This window comes from Clupea harengus, chromosome 17 (assembly GCF_900700415.2).
Source record: "Clupea harengus chromosome 17, Ch_v2.0.2, whole genome shotgun sequence".
Lineage (NCBI taxonomy): Eukaryota > Metazoa > Chordata > Actinopteri > Clupeiformes > Clupeidae > Clupea > Clupea harengus.
In genome coordinates, this window is record NC_045168.1 from 22,385,526 (window position 1) to 22,398,355 (window position 12,830).

At 42.6% G+C, this 12,830-nt stretch overlaps 1 protein-coding gene across 1 annotated transcript in view; it reads left to right on the forward strand.

Annotated features, from left to right (window-relative positions):
- Positions 1 to 433: 433 nt before the first annotated feature.
- The window catches only part of pola1 (polymerase (DNA directed), alpha 1), a 66,165-nt gene continuing 53,768 nt past the window's right edge, over positions 434 to 12,830 (forward strand). Inside the window, exons 1-24 of the mRNA XM_031583843.2 lie at positions 434 to 634; positions 1,223 to 1,347; positions 1,709 to 1,805; positions 1,926 to 2,003; positions 3,164 to 3,285; positions 3,410 to 3,472; positions 3,668 to 3,769; positions 3,966 to 4,101; positions 4,398 to 4,551; positions 5,932 to 6,104; positions 6,427 to 6,539; positions 6,898 to 7,011; positions 7,143 to 7,217; positions 7,473 to 7,611; positions 7,821 to 7,975; positions 8,633 to 8,717; positions 8,869 to 8,930; positions 9,047 to 9,136; positions 9,409 to 9,525; positions 9,626 to 9,801; positions 10,193 to 10,322; positions 10,927 to 11,046; positions 11,303 to 11,402; positions 11,617 to 11,741. Coding sequence (XP_031439703.1) covers positions 586 to 634; positions 1,223 to 1,347; positions 1,709 to 1,805; positions 1,926 to 2,003; positions 3,164 to 3,285; positions 3,410 to 3,472; positions 3,668 to 3,769; positions 3,966 to 4,101; positions 4,398 to 4,551; positions 5,932 to 6,104; positions 6,427 to 6,539; positions 6,898 to 7,011; positions 7,143 to 7,217; positions 7,473 to 7,611; positions 7,821 to 7,975; positions 8,633 to 8,717; positions 8,869 to 8,930; positions 9,047 to 9,136; positions 9,409 to 9,525; positions 9,626 to 9,801; positions 10,193 to 10,322; positions 10,927 to 11,046; positions 11,303 to 11,402; positions 11,617 to 11,741 — 2,700 coding nt within the window. The 5' untranslated portion in view covers positions 434 to 585. The remainder of the gene's footprint in view (positions 635 to 1,222; positions 1,348 to 1,708; positions 1,806 to 1,925; positions 2,004 to 3,163; positions 3,286 to 3,409; positions 3,473 to 3,667; positions 3,770 to 3,965; positions 4,102 to 4,397; positions 4,552 to 5,931; positions 6,105 to 6,426; positions 6,540 to 6,897; positions 7,012 to 7,142; positions 7,218 to 7,472; positions 7,612 to 7,820; positions 7,976 to 8,632; positions 8,718 to 8,868; positions 8,931 to 9,046; positions 9,137 to 9,408; positions 9,526 to 9,625; positions 9,802 to 10,192; positions 10,323 to 10,926; positions 11,047 to 11,302; positions 11,403 to 11,616; positions 11,742 to 12,830) is intronic.

Sequence of the window (12,830 nt, forward strand, 5' to 3'; positions counted from 1 at the left end):
CCAGGCTTATTATAAAAAAAATATCTTTGTTTCTTATTCTTTCTCTCTATATATGCCTGTGACACCTTAAAGCAGCATTGTGAGGGTTTGGTCTAAAACTAACGAGTTAAATAAAACCATGCAAGAACCTTGCTAACACTGATAAAAGCTGGCTAATGATAACTGGTGCCTTTTGACCATATGGTAAGTGATGTCATGATTTATCTATATTAATTGCATCCACCATAGAAATTAATTTCTTCAAGCCATATCCACAAAATTCAACTACTTCATGAATTTGGCTGTAAACTGTGCATTTATCATGACTAATGAATAACGTGTGTGCGTATGGATACATTCAATGATCTTTTATTTTTGTTCACAGAAGGAACACATGGCTAAATCTCAATATATTGCGTACCGGTATATATTTTTGTTCAGACTCAGAGGAGAACAGCGCACCCTGTGGCAAAGTGTTCCTATTGGCTTTCGCTTGGTGACACCATTTCCGCCATACGACTTTCCCCGGGAAGAAGCTTTGGCGCGGAATCTGTTATTGTGACCAAAGAAATCGTGCAAATATCGAGAGTCTGCCCAGGTGGACCAATGGCCCCGGTTTCAAATCCTGATAAAGACATGGACAACCCAGACACTGGTGAGTGGTCTTAATGAGTTCAAACACAGGGAAGAAAATAAATGTTTATCATGCAGAAAGGCTACGTTACGATGTGGTGGCAGTGTCCCCCTCTGCCATTGTCGACTAAGTAAGCTGGCAGGCTTATAGCGTTACACCTCACCGAGGTTAAATAGCTGTGCTACGTAACTGTTGCTTGTTTATTCGACGAACTCCTCAATAGCATAGTTGTAGGGATATTCATGCCCCCTTTTTTATTCGGCAAAGGTAACGTTTGGTAAAAAGTGTTTCAGGTAAAGGAAACTATGTTAGCTAGTTAGCTAACACGAGATGTTCAGAGACTCTAGTTAACGTCAATTACTTCGCCAAAGTTGGCTAGTTAGCTGATATGCCAGGTAATTTAAACGTTCTACTCTATGGTCGGAAAAAGTCCACCAGTCTAAAGTATGTTGTCATAGGAACGCAAGTGGTAACCGATCTCTGTATCGTCAGAATCCTTTCACTTGCTTAAGTCACCTGTCTTCTGTCACCTGCCAGCTGTCCGCTGTGCGCTTCAGGCCGTCCTGGCAGTGATAAGCGCTCAATGATTAAAATGTGTTGTGTCATTAGATGCTGGGGACGCATGTGGCCTCGCTCCTACCCGCTCCAGGAGGGAGAAGAAGGAGAAGGTTGGACGCAAATCAGCCCTGGAGCAACTGAAAAGGGCCAAGAAGGGAGAAAAAGTGAAATATGAGGTGATTGATGTAGCACCCCCGTCTTGTTTGCACTATTCCATGTTTGATGTGAAACCTTTGCACCTGCCAAGACTTTTACCATATGTCTTCATGTGAAACATGGATCAAGATGACAGCTATGAAATCTTTGTGTAAATGTATGAGTAAATTGATACTTAAATGTGATGTCGAGAACAGTTCTGAAGTTAGGCATTACATTATTTTGGACTTAATCTAAAGCATCACTAACTGAGCAGACTGAGTTATTTACGTTAACTCCTGGATTTAACACTTTTATTGCTGGGTGACTGATTTTTGGTTCAGGGCTTTTAGTTTTTCTAGTATAAAAACCCCTGTGTGCTAATGGAGATTGTTTCATCAGTTGGAGGAGTGTGAGAATGTGTATGAAGAGGTGGACGAGGCCCAGTATTCACGCATGGTCAGAGACCGACAAGACGACGACTGGATCATTGATGATGGTGAGACATTACCATAGCTGTCAATCAGTCACATTTGTGCCAACTATTGCCCTCCTCGTATATCTCATAGTTAGATGTTTTTCCTCAAGTCTTTACTAATGGTGTTGTGTCTTTGAACAGATGGGATGGGTTACGTAGAAGATGGGAGAGAGATCTTTGATGAAGAGCTGGATGATGATGCACTGAAGGGTGCTAAAGGTAGGGAGACCATGTGTTACCCTTAGGTGATAGATTTCATATTCAAGTCATGTCATTGCTTTATGCTCTCAATCAGTTGTCTCTGGCTGGGGTCTCTTCTTGAGATTCAGTCTTCCTTTGAGAGTGTGCCCAACAGGGCTGTGAAATTGTGCGTCTGCTACCTACCAAATGCGGTTGAAATTGAACAACCCACCTGCCATGCTGGCGGGTAGACAAAGGGGGCATTTAACAAACATAATTCACACGATTCAATTGTTCCCGTGAAAAAGTCCACTCAATCGTCAGGCAGCCTACCTAAATTGTTTGATAACTTACTAGCTGTCAGGTAAAAGTTAGTTATGTCTCCTTCTGTATCTCGACCAATCAGAGTAAGGTTCGGGACACTGAACGCCAATTTGGTTGGATGTGAAATTCAAAGCGGGAGAGCATTTCCTTCTTAGTCTATCGTTTTGATTTATTTACAAAGTTGAGTAGCCTAATCTAGACATCTGCTGCTGATGTTAGTACGCCTACGCAAGAGGACCTCGCTCAAGTTCATGAATCAAAAGTTAAAAGGTGATTTTTCAACGAGAAGTGGAGAAGGGCCTACAGTGGGGAATGGCTAGTTTTCCATGAGTAGGCAAGTAAGCCGTTGTTTTACTACCACTGTTGGCAAAAGCTTCGGCCAGCAACAAGGCAGACAACTTTATTGTGGGCACCACATTTTTTACATGGGAGGCTATCATGGACCATGAAGCCGCCAAATGCCACAAGGAGTTGATCTGCATCACACAAGGAGTCGGCTCCTGATTCTGATGAGGAGGGATTTTGAAGTGAGGGAGGGAGAGAGGTGTGTCTGTGATTGTACAAGCTCTGAATTTGTTCAAGTGTTAAAGTTCTGTTTATGTGCATTTGAAGTGTGTGTGTGTGTGTGTGGTGTGAGGGAGATGCATATTAAATTAATAATGTTTATGGAAAAATGTATACCAGGAATTATTCTTTTTTTTTTTTTTTTTCCCATCAAGACAAACTTTATAGAAAAATGTGTTACACAGGAACATGTGCGCACACAAAATGTGTTTATGAAATGGTGGCTGGTGAAAAATATGAGTGGCTGGTATAATTGAAAAGGAATTTCCATCCCTGGTGCCCAAGCTCATGTGGTGTCTTGATTTGACCAGGCAAAGCGGGGAGTAAAGCAGGAGATGCCGGGGCCAAAAAGAACATGAAGAAAGTGTCCCTGGCCAAACCCAACAGTATCAAAAGTCTGTTCATGAACAGCAACGTGAAGAAGCCAGCCGAGGTCAGTAAGAACAGCCTTCATATTGGGTCTAAAGCTACCCTGTGCCTGTGATGTATTACGTGAGTTCAGTGTAGAATTCTTGAGCTGCATTTTATAAGACGTTTGTTTTCCCCGTGCCCTGCAGAAAGATGTTGATCTCTCCAAAGATGACTTATTGGGTGACATTTTGCAAGACCTGCATTCAGAGGTGAGCTCCACAGGAGGCATTTGACCCACAATGTAATTTGCCCTGTGCATTATCCTGTGCGTATAGTTTGACGACTAATGCAATTATGGCAATGGTAAAGTTTAAGATTTAAATTTTTTTTTTTTTTTTTTAAAGATTGAGTGGAAACCTTGTTACCCATATAAAGTCAACACCATGTATCTGTCCCTCCACCAGAAACCTTCCATCCTTACCACCCCGCCTGTTGTCACACTGAAGAAGAGGAAAGCTGTGGGATCCCCCATGAATCCCTTCTCAGTTAAGCTCCAGGCACCAAAGGTATTTGCTGTGTGCACTGATTTGACACAAGTGGCAGAAGTACTGCAAAGATGAGTCAGGTCAAAGTTCAGTCATTATGACATTCTATTGACCTTATGCATTTTCCCTTAAGACAGCTTTGTGTATTGATATATTGGCATTAACATTAGCACATTGTACAACCTAATGAGTGTATGTGATGCTCTGGCTATTGCAGGAGGTGTTGCCAGCCTCTGGGTCAAAGGTCAAATCGGCCTCTGTGGCACAACCAGCCCTGGCAAAGAAAAACAGACCCCAGGCCCCCAAACCAGCCCCTGTCGCCAAAGCCATCAAAGTGGAGGAGCCAGAAGAAGGTAATGACACTTGATTTGTCCTCAGAAACATATATAATTACAAAACTGAAAAGAACACATTTAGATCATTCATATGATGAGTTTATGTAACGTTAACATGACATAGCTATGCTATGCATTAGACATATACAGTTTTCAGTCTACAGAATTCAGCTTGTTCGTCAAGCCACAGAAGCTGCCCTCTGTTCACGCCAGTAGTCACTTGCCTTGTCTGTGACATGTAGTTTTGTTTGTGCATCTCTGCGTCAATCTCTTGACTACTCATCATGATAAAACTTTGTACTTATTTTTTTTAGAGCAAGATTCTCTGCAGTTTGACGAGGTAGACTTTGACGAGCCGATGGAGGTGGGCAACGAGAACAACACGGCGGTGAAGGCAGAGGCTGAGTTAGAGATCAAACCCACCGTGAAAGTGGAGCCCAAGGATGAACCACAGGATGCTATGCTCATGTAAGTGCCAGGGCAGTGGTTCTCCACAAGGGGGCCTCAGGGAGCTGGGGGGGTGGGCTGAGATGATATCTATCAAGTGAAATACACAAACATTTGTACGGACAGCTTTAAAAAAAAAAAAAAAAAAGTATGCACTCAAACTCTTTTCTATTTAAAATGAGATTAGAATGAGTCATATTTAGTGTTTTCAGTGAATTGTGGCGCCCTATCAACTCTCAAACTCTGACACACATGGAAGTATTGATAAATGATGCCAGTTACAGAATGCTTAAATTACAAAACCTTAAAACAAAAGTAATAATCACATAAATAATACATATACAGCAATATTATACAACAAAAGACTTTTTTCTATCTGTGGATGTATGTGGGAAAAAAAATGGGAAAATGGACATGAAGGATTCCCTTTGGTATTTGAGGATTACTGGAATATCAAAAGTTGTTTTTGAATATTTGTATTGTCAGATAACTGCATTGGACTGTGGAGTGTGTCCAGATGTAGTCGCAATGATGACAGGCAGACAGGTTATCATGTCTGGGAGGGTGGCTTGGAATATTTCCTTGGACACAGGGGGGGGCCTTGGGGGCCAAAAGCTTCAGGATCACCGTCAGTCTTTCGGTTTAAATGTTAGAGAAATGAGTCCACAGTTTATCTCTGCTCTTTCTTCTCACCTGGCAGGCCATTGGTGAAGATGAGGCTCTCATCATTTGAGAAGCCAGCTAATGTTTTTGTTTGGCTTTTTAAGCTAACTACATTTATTTCTAGGCTATGACAAGGTTAGCTTGCTCAGATTTGTCACATTGGAAGCTGGCATTTGCACGGACATGCACCGAGCAGGGAAAAATATGCATCATCCCATGAGAGATGCATGGAGGCAATGAGAACTCCTACTTGCACTTACAGATGTGTGCATGTGAATGAATGATTGGTTAAACGGGAAAACAGTCAATGCTTTGAGATGGAAATCTGGGTTGTCTGCCCAGAGAGAGCCAGATATTTCGTTGCGACTGAGCGAGCTTGTGTCAGGACTCGTCAGGGCATAATAAGCATAATGAGATTTCGACGTGATTTTTGTTGTAAATATGGGCCAACAAAATCAGGTATAATCATTCTCTCTGCACTGGACAGGTTCTTGGAAGTGAATGCACAGTAGTTCTGCACAGACAGTGACACCACATATCTGCCTTCAAAATCCAACCAATTCAGAAAGCACTTTGATGTCTCTGAACTACAAATAATTGACTGGCTGACGGCTGAAGCACTTTGTTAAAGAGTTATGAAGCCTGGAGTTATGAATGTAGATTCAAAGATATGAAGAAGATTCCTGATTCCATACAACTTTTTTTTTTCTTTTTTTTTTTTCTTTGTTGTCCCTTCAGATCGGGCCTGAAGGGAGGCTGGGAGAAGATGGAGGAGGATGACGAGACCAGCGAGGCCCCCGTGGAGGTGCAGGTGGACTCCAGTCAGCTGCCCATGGTGGAGGGCCCAGACGGGGAGATGGCGTTCCGCTTCTACTGGCTGGACGCCTTTGAGGATCATTACAGCCAACCAGGTGCATGTCTACCACTTTTGGTGAAGATAGAATTGCTTTAGGCCATGTGAGGAGACCATGTTTTTGATTCTGAAATGAGAGGTTACCACATTTCAACTCCTCACATTTGTTAACTGCTACAGTTCTTAATGCCCAGCTGATTTCATCATGTAAATATGAATAGACCAATTATATGGTACTGTTTTCATGTCCCCAAGCCAGAGTGTTTGCCTCTTACCCTAAAGATACCTCCAAATGTTTTATCCACTGTAACCACACTAAAGTGTTGAATGACTCCATGTGAATGTATGTTGATTGAGTTTGTGCATGGTGTCTTCTGCAGGTGTGGTGTTCATGTTTGGTAAAGTGTGGATAGAGTCAGCCAAAGCGCATGTGAGCTGCTGTGTGGCTGTTAGGAACATTGAGAGGACCATGTACCTGCTTCCAAGAGAACATGTGAGTTGCTGATCTGGTCACCAGCTCGAATTACTGGACTTTATGCTTAGCTCAAAAAAAATGTGCTTGTCGAATTTATGAATTATATTTCCTAGTGACCAGGGAACGTGTCCTCCTCATTTCCCACATTTGTTAACTTCTTGTACTAGTAATTTCAGGGTTGTGACTTCACAAGCACTCAAGACATAAAAAAATATGCATCCATTTTGTCATGGTGTTTCATTGAAGCATATACGAATATATGTAAATATGTAAATGTTTTTTTTTTTTCTGTTTGTTTTGTATTAGTAATGCCAGACAGGCTGGAAGAACATTATGGCTCGTTGTTTACACTTTTAATTGTGTGTCTGACTGACAGAAAGTTAATTTGGCAACTGGGGAGTCGACTGACCAGCCAGTGGGCATGATGGATGTCTATCACGAGTTCAACAGCCTCTCGGAGAAGTTGAGGATCATGAAGTTCAAATCTAAAGTTTGTGAACTCTTATTCATTGTTGCATTTACTTGATCACATTTGGCACTGAATATCCAGTGTATACTTACAAGGATCTGGAGCTGTTATTATTCCAATTACTCTGTAATCATCTCTGTTTGACCTGGTAGAAAGTGGAGAAGAATTACGCCTTTGAGATCCCAGATGTTCCCACACAAAGTGAATACCTGGAAGTGAGATACTCGGTGAGTATTGATGTCTTTCAAGAATTTAAACTACTTCTAGGGTTGAAAGGTTGATCCATATAAACGTATTCTGTCAGTAGGCGAGCAGACATTAGCTTTGAAAGGTTTAATCGTGGTGAAGGTGAAATACTTGTCAAGGTCATTCTTGTAAATTAACACTTAAATGTCAGGTAACCTAATGGTTAGCTGATGCTAACAGAAAACGATTGATGGTACATGTGTAAACGTGTGGAATCTGTGTTTGATCTGATCTAGGCTGAGATGCCCCCGCTGCCCTCTGACCTGAAGGGCTCCACGTTCTCCCATGTGTTTGGCTCCAACACATCCAGCCTCGAGCACTTCCTCCTCAGCAGGAAGATCCGTGGGCCCTGCTGGCTCGACATCAAAACCCCACGTATGTCTAACATACACATGCACACACAGTTAGTCTTTCCTGCCGTCTCATGCTATGTTCCTTTTCTATTTATGATTGCAACCTATATATCTATAGATGTAATGTGTTTATGTTCTTCTCCTGTAGCATATCGGCACATGTGGAAGCTTCTGCAATATGATCGATCCATCTTAGGAAATGTTCTGGTTGTTTCCCCCTTTGTCCTGCAGAACTGACCAACCAGTCCCTGAGCTGGTGTAAGGTGGAGGCTGTGGCCCTGAAGAGTGAGCTGGTGTCTGTGGTGAAGGACCTGCCTCCTCCCCCGCTGGTCGTCATGTCACTCAGTCTGAAAACTGTGCAGAACCCCAAGACCCATCACAACGAGGTGAGCTTCCCTCTGCCCCATTCTCCACCACCTCCTCCACTTCTCTTATTTATGCTTCTTCTATCTTCTTTGGTTTCAAGTCTGGTCAAAGGCCTTATAGGCAAGTAGTCTTGGTAACGTCCTCGGGCAGCTATTTTGGGCAACCGAGATCAGACTTCTACCGCAGTTAATGGGGAGAGATGTGACATTAAAGTACATAATTTGAATCCACGTTTAAATCTGACAAACAACATGATTATCTTTTCTGTAAACGCTCAGATTAGGCTGAAAAAAGACATTATTGTCTGTGTGACTTGCTCACTGTGCATGCACTGAATTTCGCAGTGCAGCTATGGTAACAGTGGAAATAAACAAGACATTCAGGTAAGGCGAAACGTCAGTTATGCCTTGTCCAATGTGATTGGCTGTTTCATTACTGGACTTCCAGTTACAGACTCCTATGGGTTAGGGTTATTATTCTGTTATTCATATTCCTGGCAGATAATGTCTCTGGTCTGGTTCCCCATCAGAAAGCAGGATTCCTCTCAGGGTTTCCCCCTTTACATATTTTTCTCCTTCTGTTTTCCATCACATGCTGGAGCTGCTGTGAATGAACTTGAAACAGTTGTATTATTGTGGGAATGGCTACATTTCACCAATTGTCTCTCCCCCATCCAGATTGTGTCACTGGCTGCTCTTGTCCATCACAATTTCCGCCTGGATAAGGCTCCGCCCCGACCGCCTTTTCAGAGCCACTTCTGTGGTGAGTGGCCACACCCTCCTCCTCCTCACTTCCTTCTCCCCCTGTCGGGAGGGTGGCAAACATTGTGTACACCTGTTTGGGGGGGGGGGAAATGGTTTTGTATATTTCAATTATTTAACTTAGTTAACTTTTTTTTGTATTCCTTTCACAGTGGTGAGCAAACCGAATGACTGCATCTTCCCGTATGACTTCAAAGAGGCTGTGAGGAAGAAGGTGAGTTGAACAACAGATTGCTGAAATGCGACCTTTTGCTGAAATGGATCTATTCCGTATGCAATGCTGTCTGTGATGTTTTTGAAAGACTGCGGTGATTTCTGCTCTTCTCTCAGAATGCCAAAGTGGAGATAGCAGGAACAGAGCGTGCATTGTTAGGTTTTTTCCTGGCTAAGATGCACAAGATTGATCCAGATGTTTTAGTGGTATGTGTTTTTTTTTTTATTATTATTATTAACAGTCCATATTTCTACCTGTCTAACATATTATGAAAATCTATATTTTGAATATGAACATATCACTTAATTGCACTGAATGTGTATAATAGCTGTGCCACTGACTCTGCTGTCTTAGCCATGTCATTGGTAGAACATAAAACGGTGCACCATACTGAAACACTGTCCACTTCTAGCATGGGAATGTAACTTGATTCTTGAAGTGCTCTTGTTTGTTTGGTAATTTGGTATTCCTTCCTTAGGGTCATGACATCTTGGGCTTTGACTTGGAAGTACTTCTGCAGAGGATCAGCGTCTGCAAGGTGCCTCACTGGTCTAAGATCGGACGTCTGCGTCGAGCCAACATGCCTAAACTAGGGGTTGGTACCTGGCCACTTATGGTTACGTCAAACCCTTTTTATGGCTGCTGTTGGTGTTTTAGGTTTTACATGGTCTGTATGTCTCGCTCTATATCCTCAGGGTCGAGGTGGCTATGCGGAGAAGAGCGCCACCTGTGGCCGTTTGGTATGTGACGTACAGACCTCTGCTAAGGAGCTGATTCGCTGTAAGAGCTACCACCTGACTGAGCTGGCTTCCCAAGTGTTGAAGACGGAACGCGCTGTCATTCCTCAGGAGAACATCAGGAACTTCTACAGGTGAGGAACTGTGGGGCGTTCAAACCCTTTCACAGTAGAGTTTGCAGATCATGTAGTGGGTCCTGAGATTACTGCAGAAAGAGGTGTTTTGGAGCTGAGGTTGACTAGATGCTTTCATAGAATTACAGTGTAATCATTTAAAAAACTGAGTACATTAATGTAGCATATTTATTTTCCTGCTAAAGATTACAAAAGGAGAATGAGAAGATACCTTCTCTCTTTTGAGAAAAAGGCATCACCTAGAACGTGAAGGTTCTTTGGAATCTTCTCACCTCAACCTCAAGGAGTTCTCTACAGACTACAGAGATTGCCATCAAACATGAATAACTCTTCTCCCTACCACAGCTCCCCATTTAAACCTTCATGTTGTTCATGTGTTTGTCTCCTGTAGTGATTCCCCACACCTGCTGTATGTGCTGGAGCTCACCTGGATGGATGCTAAGCTAATCCTGCAGATCATGTGTGAGCTGAACGTCCTGCCGCTCGCCCTGCAGATCACCAACATTGCCGGAAACGTGATGGTGAGCATTTCCAATATATGATGACCCATCACAGGTTCTGGTTAAAGACCAGACCCATCGGCAGACTGTAACTGTAACAGTTGATGTATTTATATGCGCCACATGTGAAAGTGTAGGCATCATAAAATATGTGGATGTTGTAAAACATTACTAGTCCATGGGAATTTGTTGCATTTAAGTTAGCCATGATAGTTAGTGGACCTTCAGCTACAGTACCAGTAGGGCTGAACGATTAATTGCATTTGCGATTTAATCGCGATATGATAGAACGCGATTTTCTAACCGCAACGTTCGCGATTAAAAAACGTGGTCACAAAAAAAAAAAAAAATTAAATACCGATACCACCGATTTGTTGTTCTTGTTTCTGTAATGAGCAGTTAAATAAAAATGTAAAATGTGGGAAAGAATATTTTACACTAAATGTATCTAATATTGTGTTGATCATATTTAAATCATTCATTACGTTTTGTTGGGAAAAAAGAGGATAAAAAAAAATATCGCATATCGAATCGCAATCGCAATATTTTGGTAAAAAATCGCAATTAGATTATTTTCCCAAATCGTTCAGCCCTAAGTACCAGTGTGTCCTTGCTTCTCCCACAGTCTCGCACCCTGATGGGCGGTCGGGCGGAGAGGAACGAGTTCCTGCTGCTCCATGCCTTCCATGAGAAGAACTACATTGTTCCAGACAAGCAGATCTTCAAGAAGCCCCAGCACGACCTGGTGTGTGTGTGTGTGTGTGTGTGTGTGTGTGTGTGTGTGTGTGTGTGTGTGTGTCTGCACCACTCAACCTAGGTTTAATGCTCATGTATTTGGGATCTTCACTCAAGCAATTAGGGTCGGCTTAGATATTGATAGGTGAAAAGACTAGATGAGAAGAGACTCCAGCAAACTTTGTGACACAGGCTGGGACAAACTGAGACAGGAAGTGAAAAAAGAAAACAAAGGAAAATAAGTCAGAGTTGGGCTTTGTTTGCAGGCTGAAGATGAAGATGAGGATGGTGCAGGTAAAGTGACTGCAAAGAAGACAAGGAGAAAGGCTGCATATGCTGGAGGACTGGTGTTGGATCCTAAAGTGGGTAAGTAGAAAGTGTGTGTGTGTGTGTCAGTCAGAGACCGTAATATGGATATATGACTATATTCATTTACAGTAGTTTTAAATTTGACACAAAAAAGTGTTTTCCAAACTAGTAGTTGTGCACCTAAATGTGCCAGAGTTTTGCTCACCTTTCCTGAAACTGCTTTTGTGTACGTGGCTTCTCTATCTGGCTGATGGTGAATCTATTCCTCCAGGTTTCTATGACAAGTTTATCCTGCTGCTGGACTTCAACAGTCTGTACCCCTCCATCATCCAGGAGTTCAACATCTGCTTCACCACCATCCAGAGAGTGGCCTCGACCACACACAAGAAAACTGAGGTCTGTGTTTGTGTCTGCGTGACATTTTGGTGTCTCTCACAAAGGCTGTCTTAACAGAGCTAAAGTGTTTTTTGTTTGTTTTTTTCCCCCCCTTAGAAGTAGTTGAATAACCAGCCAGTCAGTCCTTCAGTGTCCTTAAAGATGCAGTTAGCCATTCGGCCTTGGTTTCGCAAAAGGTTGTTGGTATTGAGTAGCCTGGATACCAGACCGAACTTAGCCCCGCCCACAATGTTTTTGGTTGGGAAGTTCGGTCTGGCATTACTCCATTGAGGAGAAATTATCTGCGGCTCGATATCGGCCGTACCAATCAAATTGTTATGGCGGGCTTTATACGATGATGGACAGATGATCAACAGTAACGTAACCAACCACGTCACCAACACACGAGTTGAATTCGTTTTCAACAAACATGGCTGCCGCTGGAGAGCTGAAATGTATAGATTCGAGTCCATTTAGACATTGACAGTGCATTGATTTTGAAAGAGGAACAGAGAAACGCGATTAAGGCATTTGTCAATCGAAAAGATGTTTTTGCCTTCCTTCCTACGGGATCCGGTAAAAGTGTAATGTATCAGCTGCCCCTGGTCACATACTACGTTGTTCTGATTGGTTGTAGGTAACCAATTGAGCGAAGAGGCATTTTTTTCTCCTGGTTCGTTTGAAACACGCCCCATAATCACAGCCCAATGGAGCGATATCAGACTCATATTCTGACTAGAATTATGAGTATGACATCGTCAGGCTAGGTATTGAGCTCAACAGACAGTAAAATTGAACCCCCTCCCTACCGTGTTCCTGAAGCACCATGTTGATTGGCTGGGATTGGTCATAGCTCTTTCCGAGCCACTAAGTTTGCTTCCCATTGACAGAATCAGAGTTGTGTATGAACACCGGAGTTTTTTTTATTTTAGTGCAAACACTGAACGGACAGCTATAGGACTGTGAGGAGGGATTCGCTACATATAACCAAAAGTGTATGGGATTACAATCACTGAATGCACCTTTCAAAAAATGCCTGTATACCTCTTTGCTGGTAGGAGGTTTGAAGATGGGTTAGCTTCTTAAAAATGTGTTGTGCAAAAAGACTCA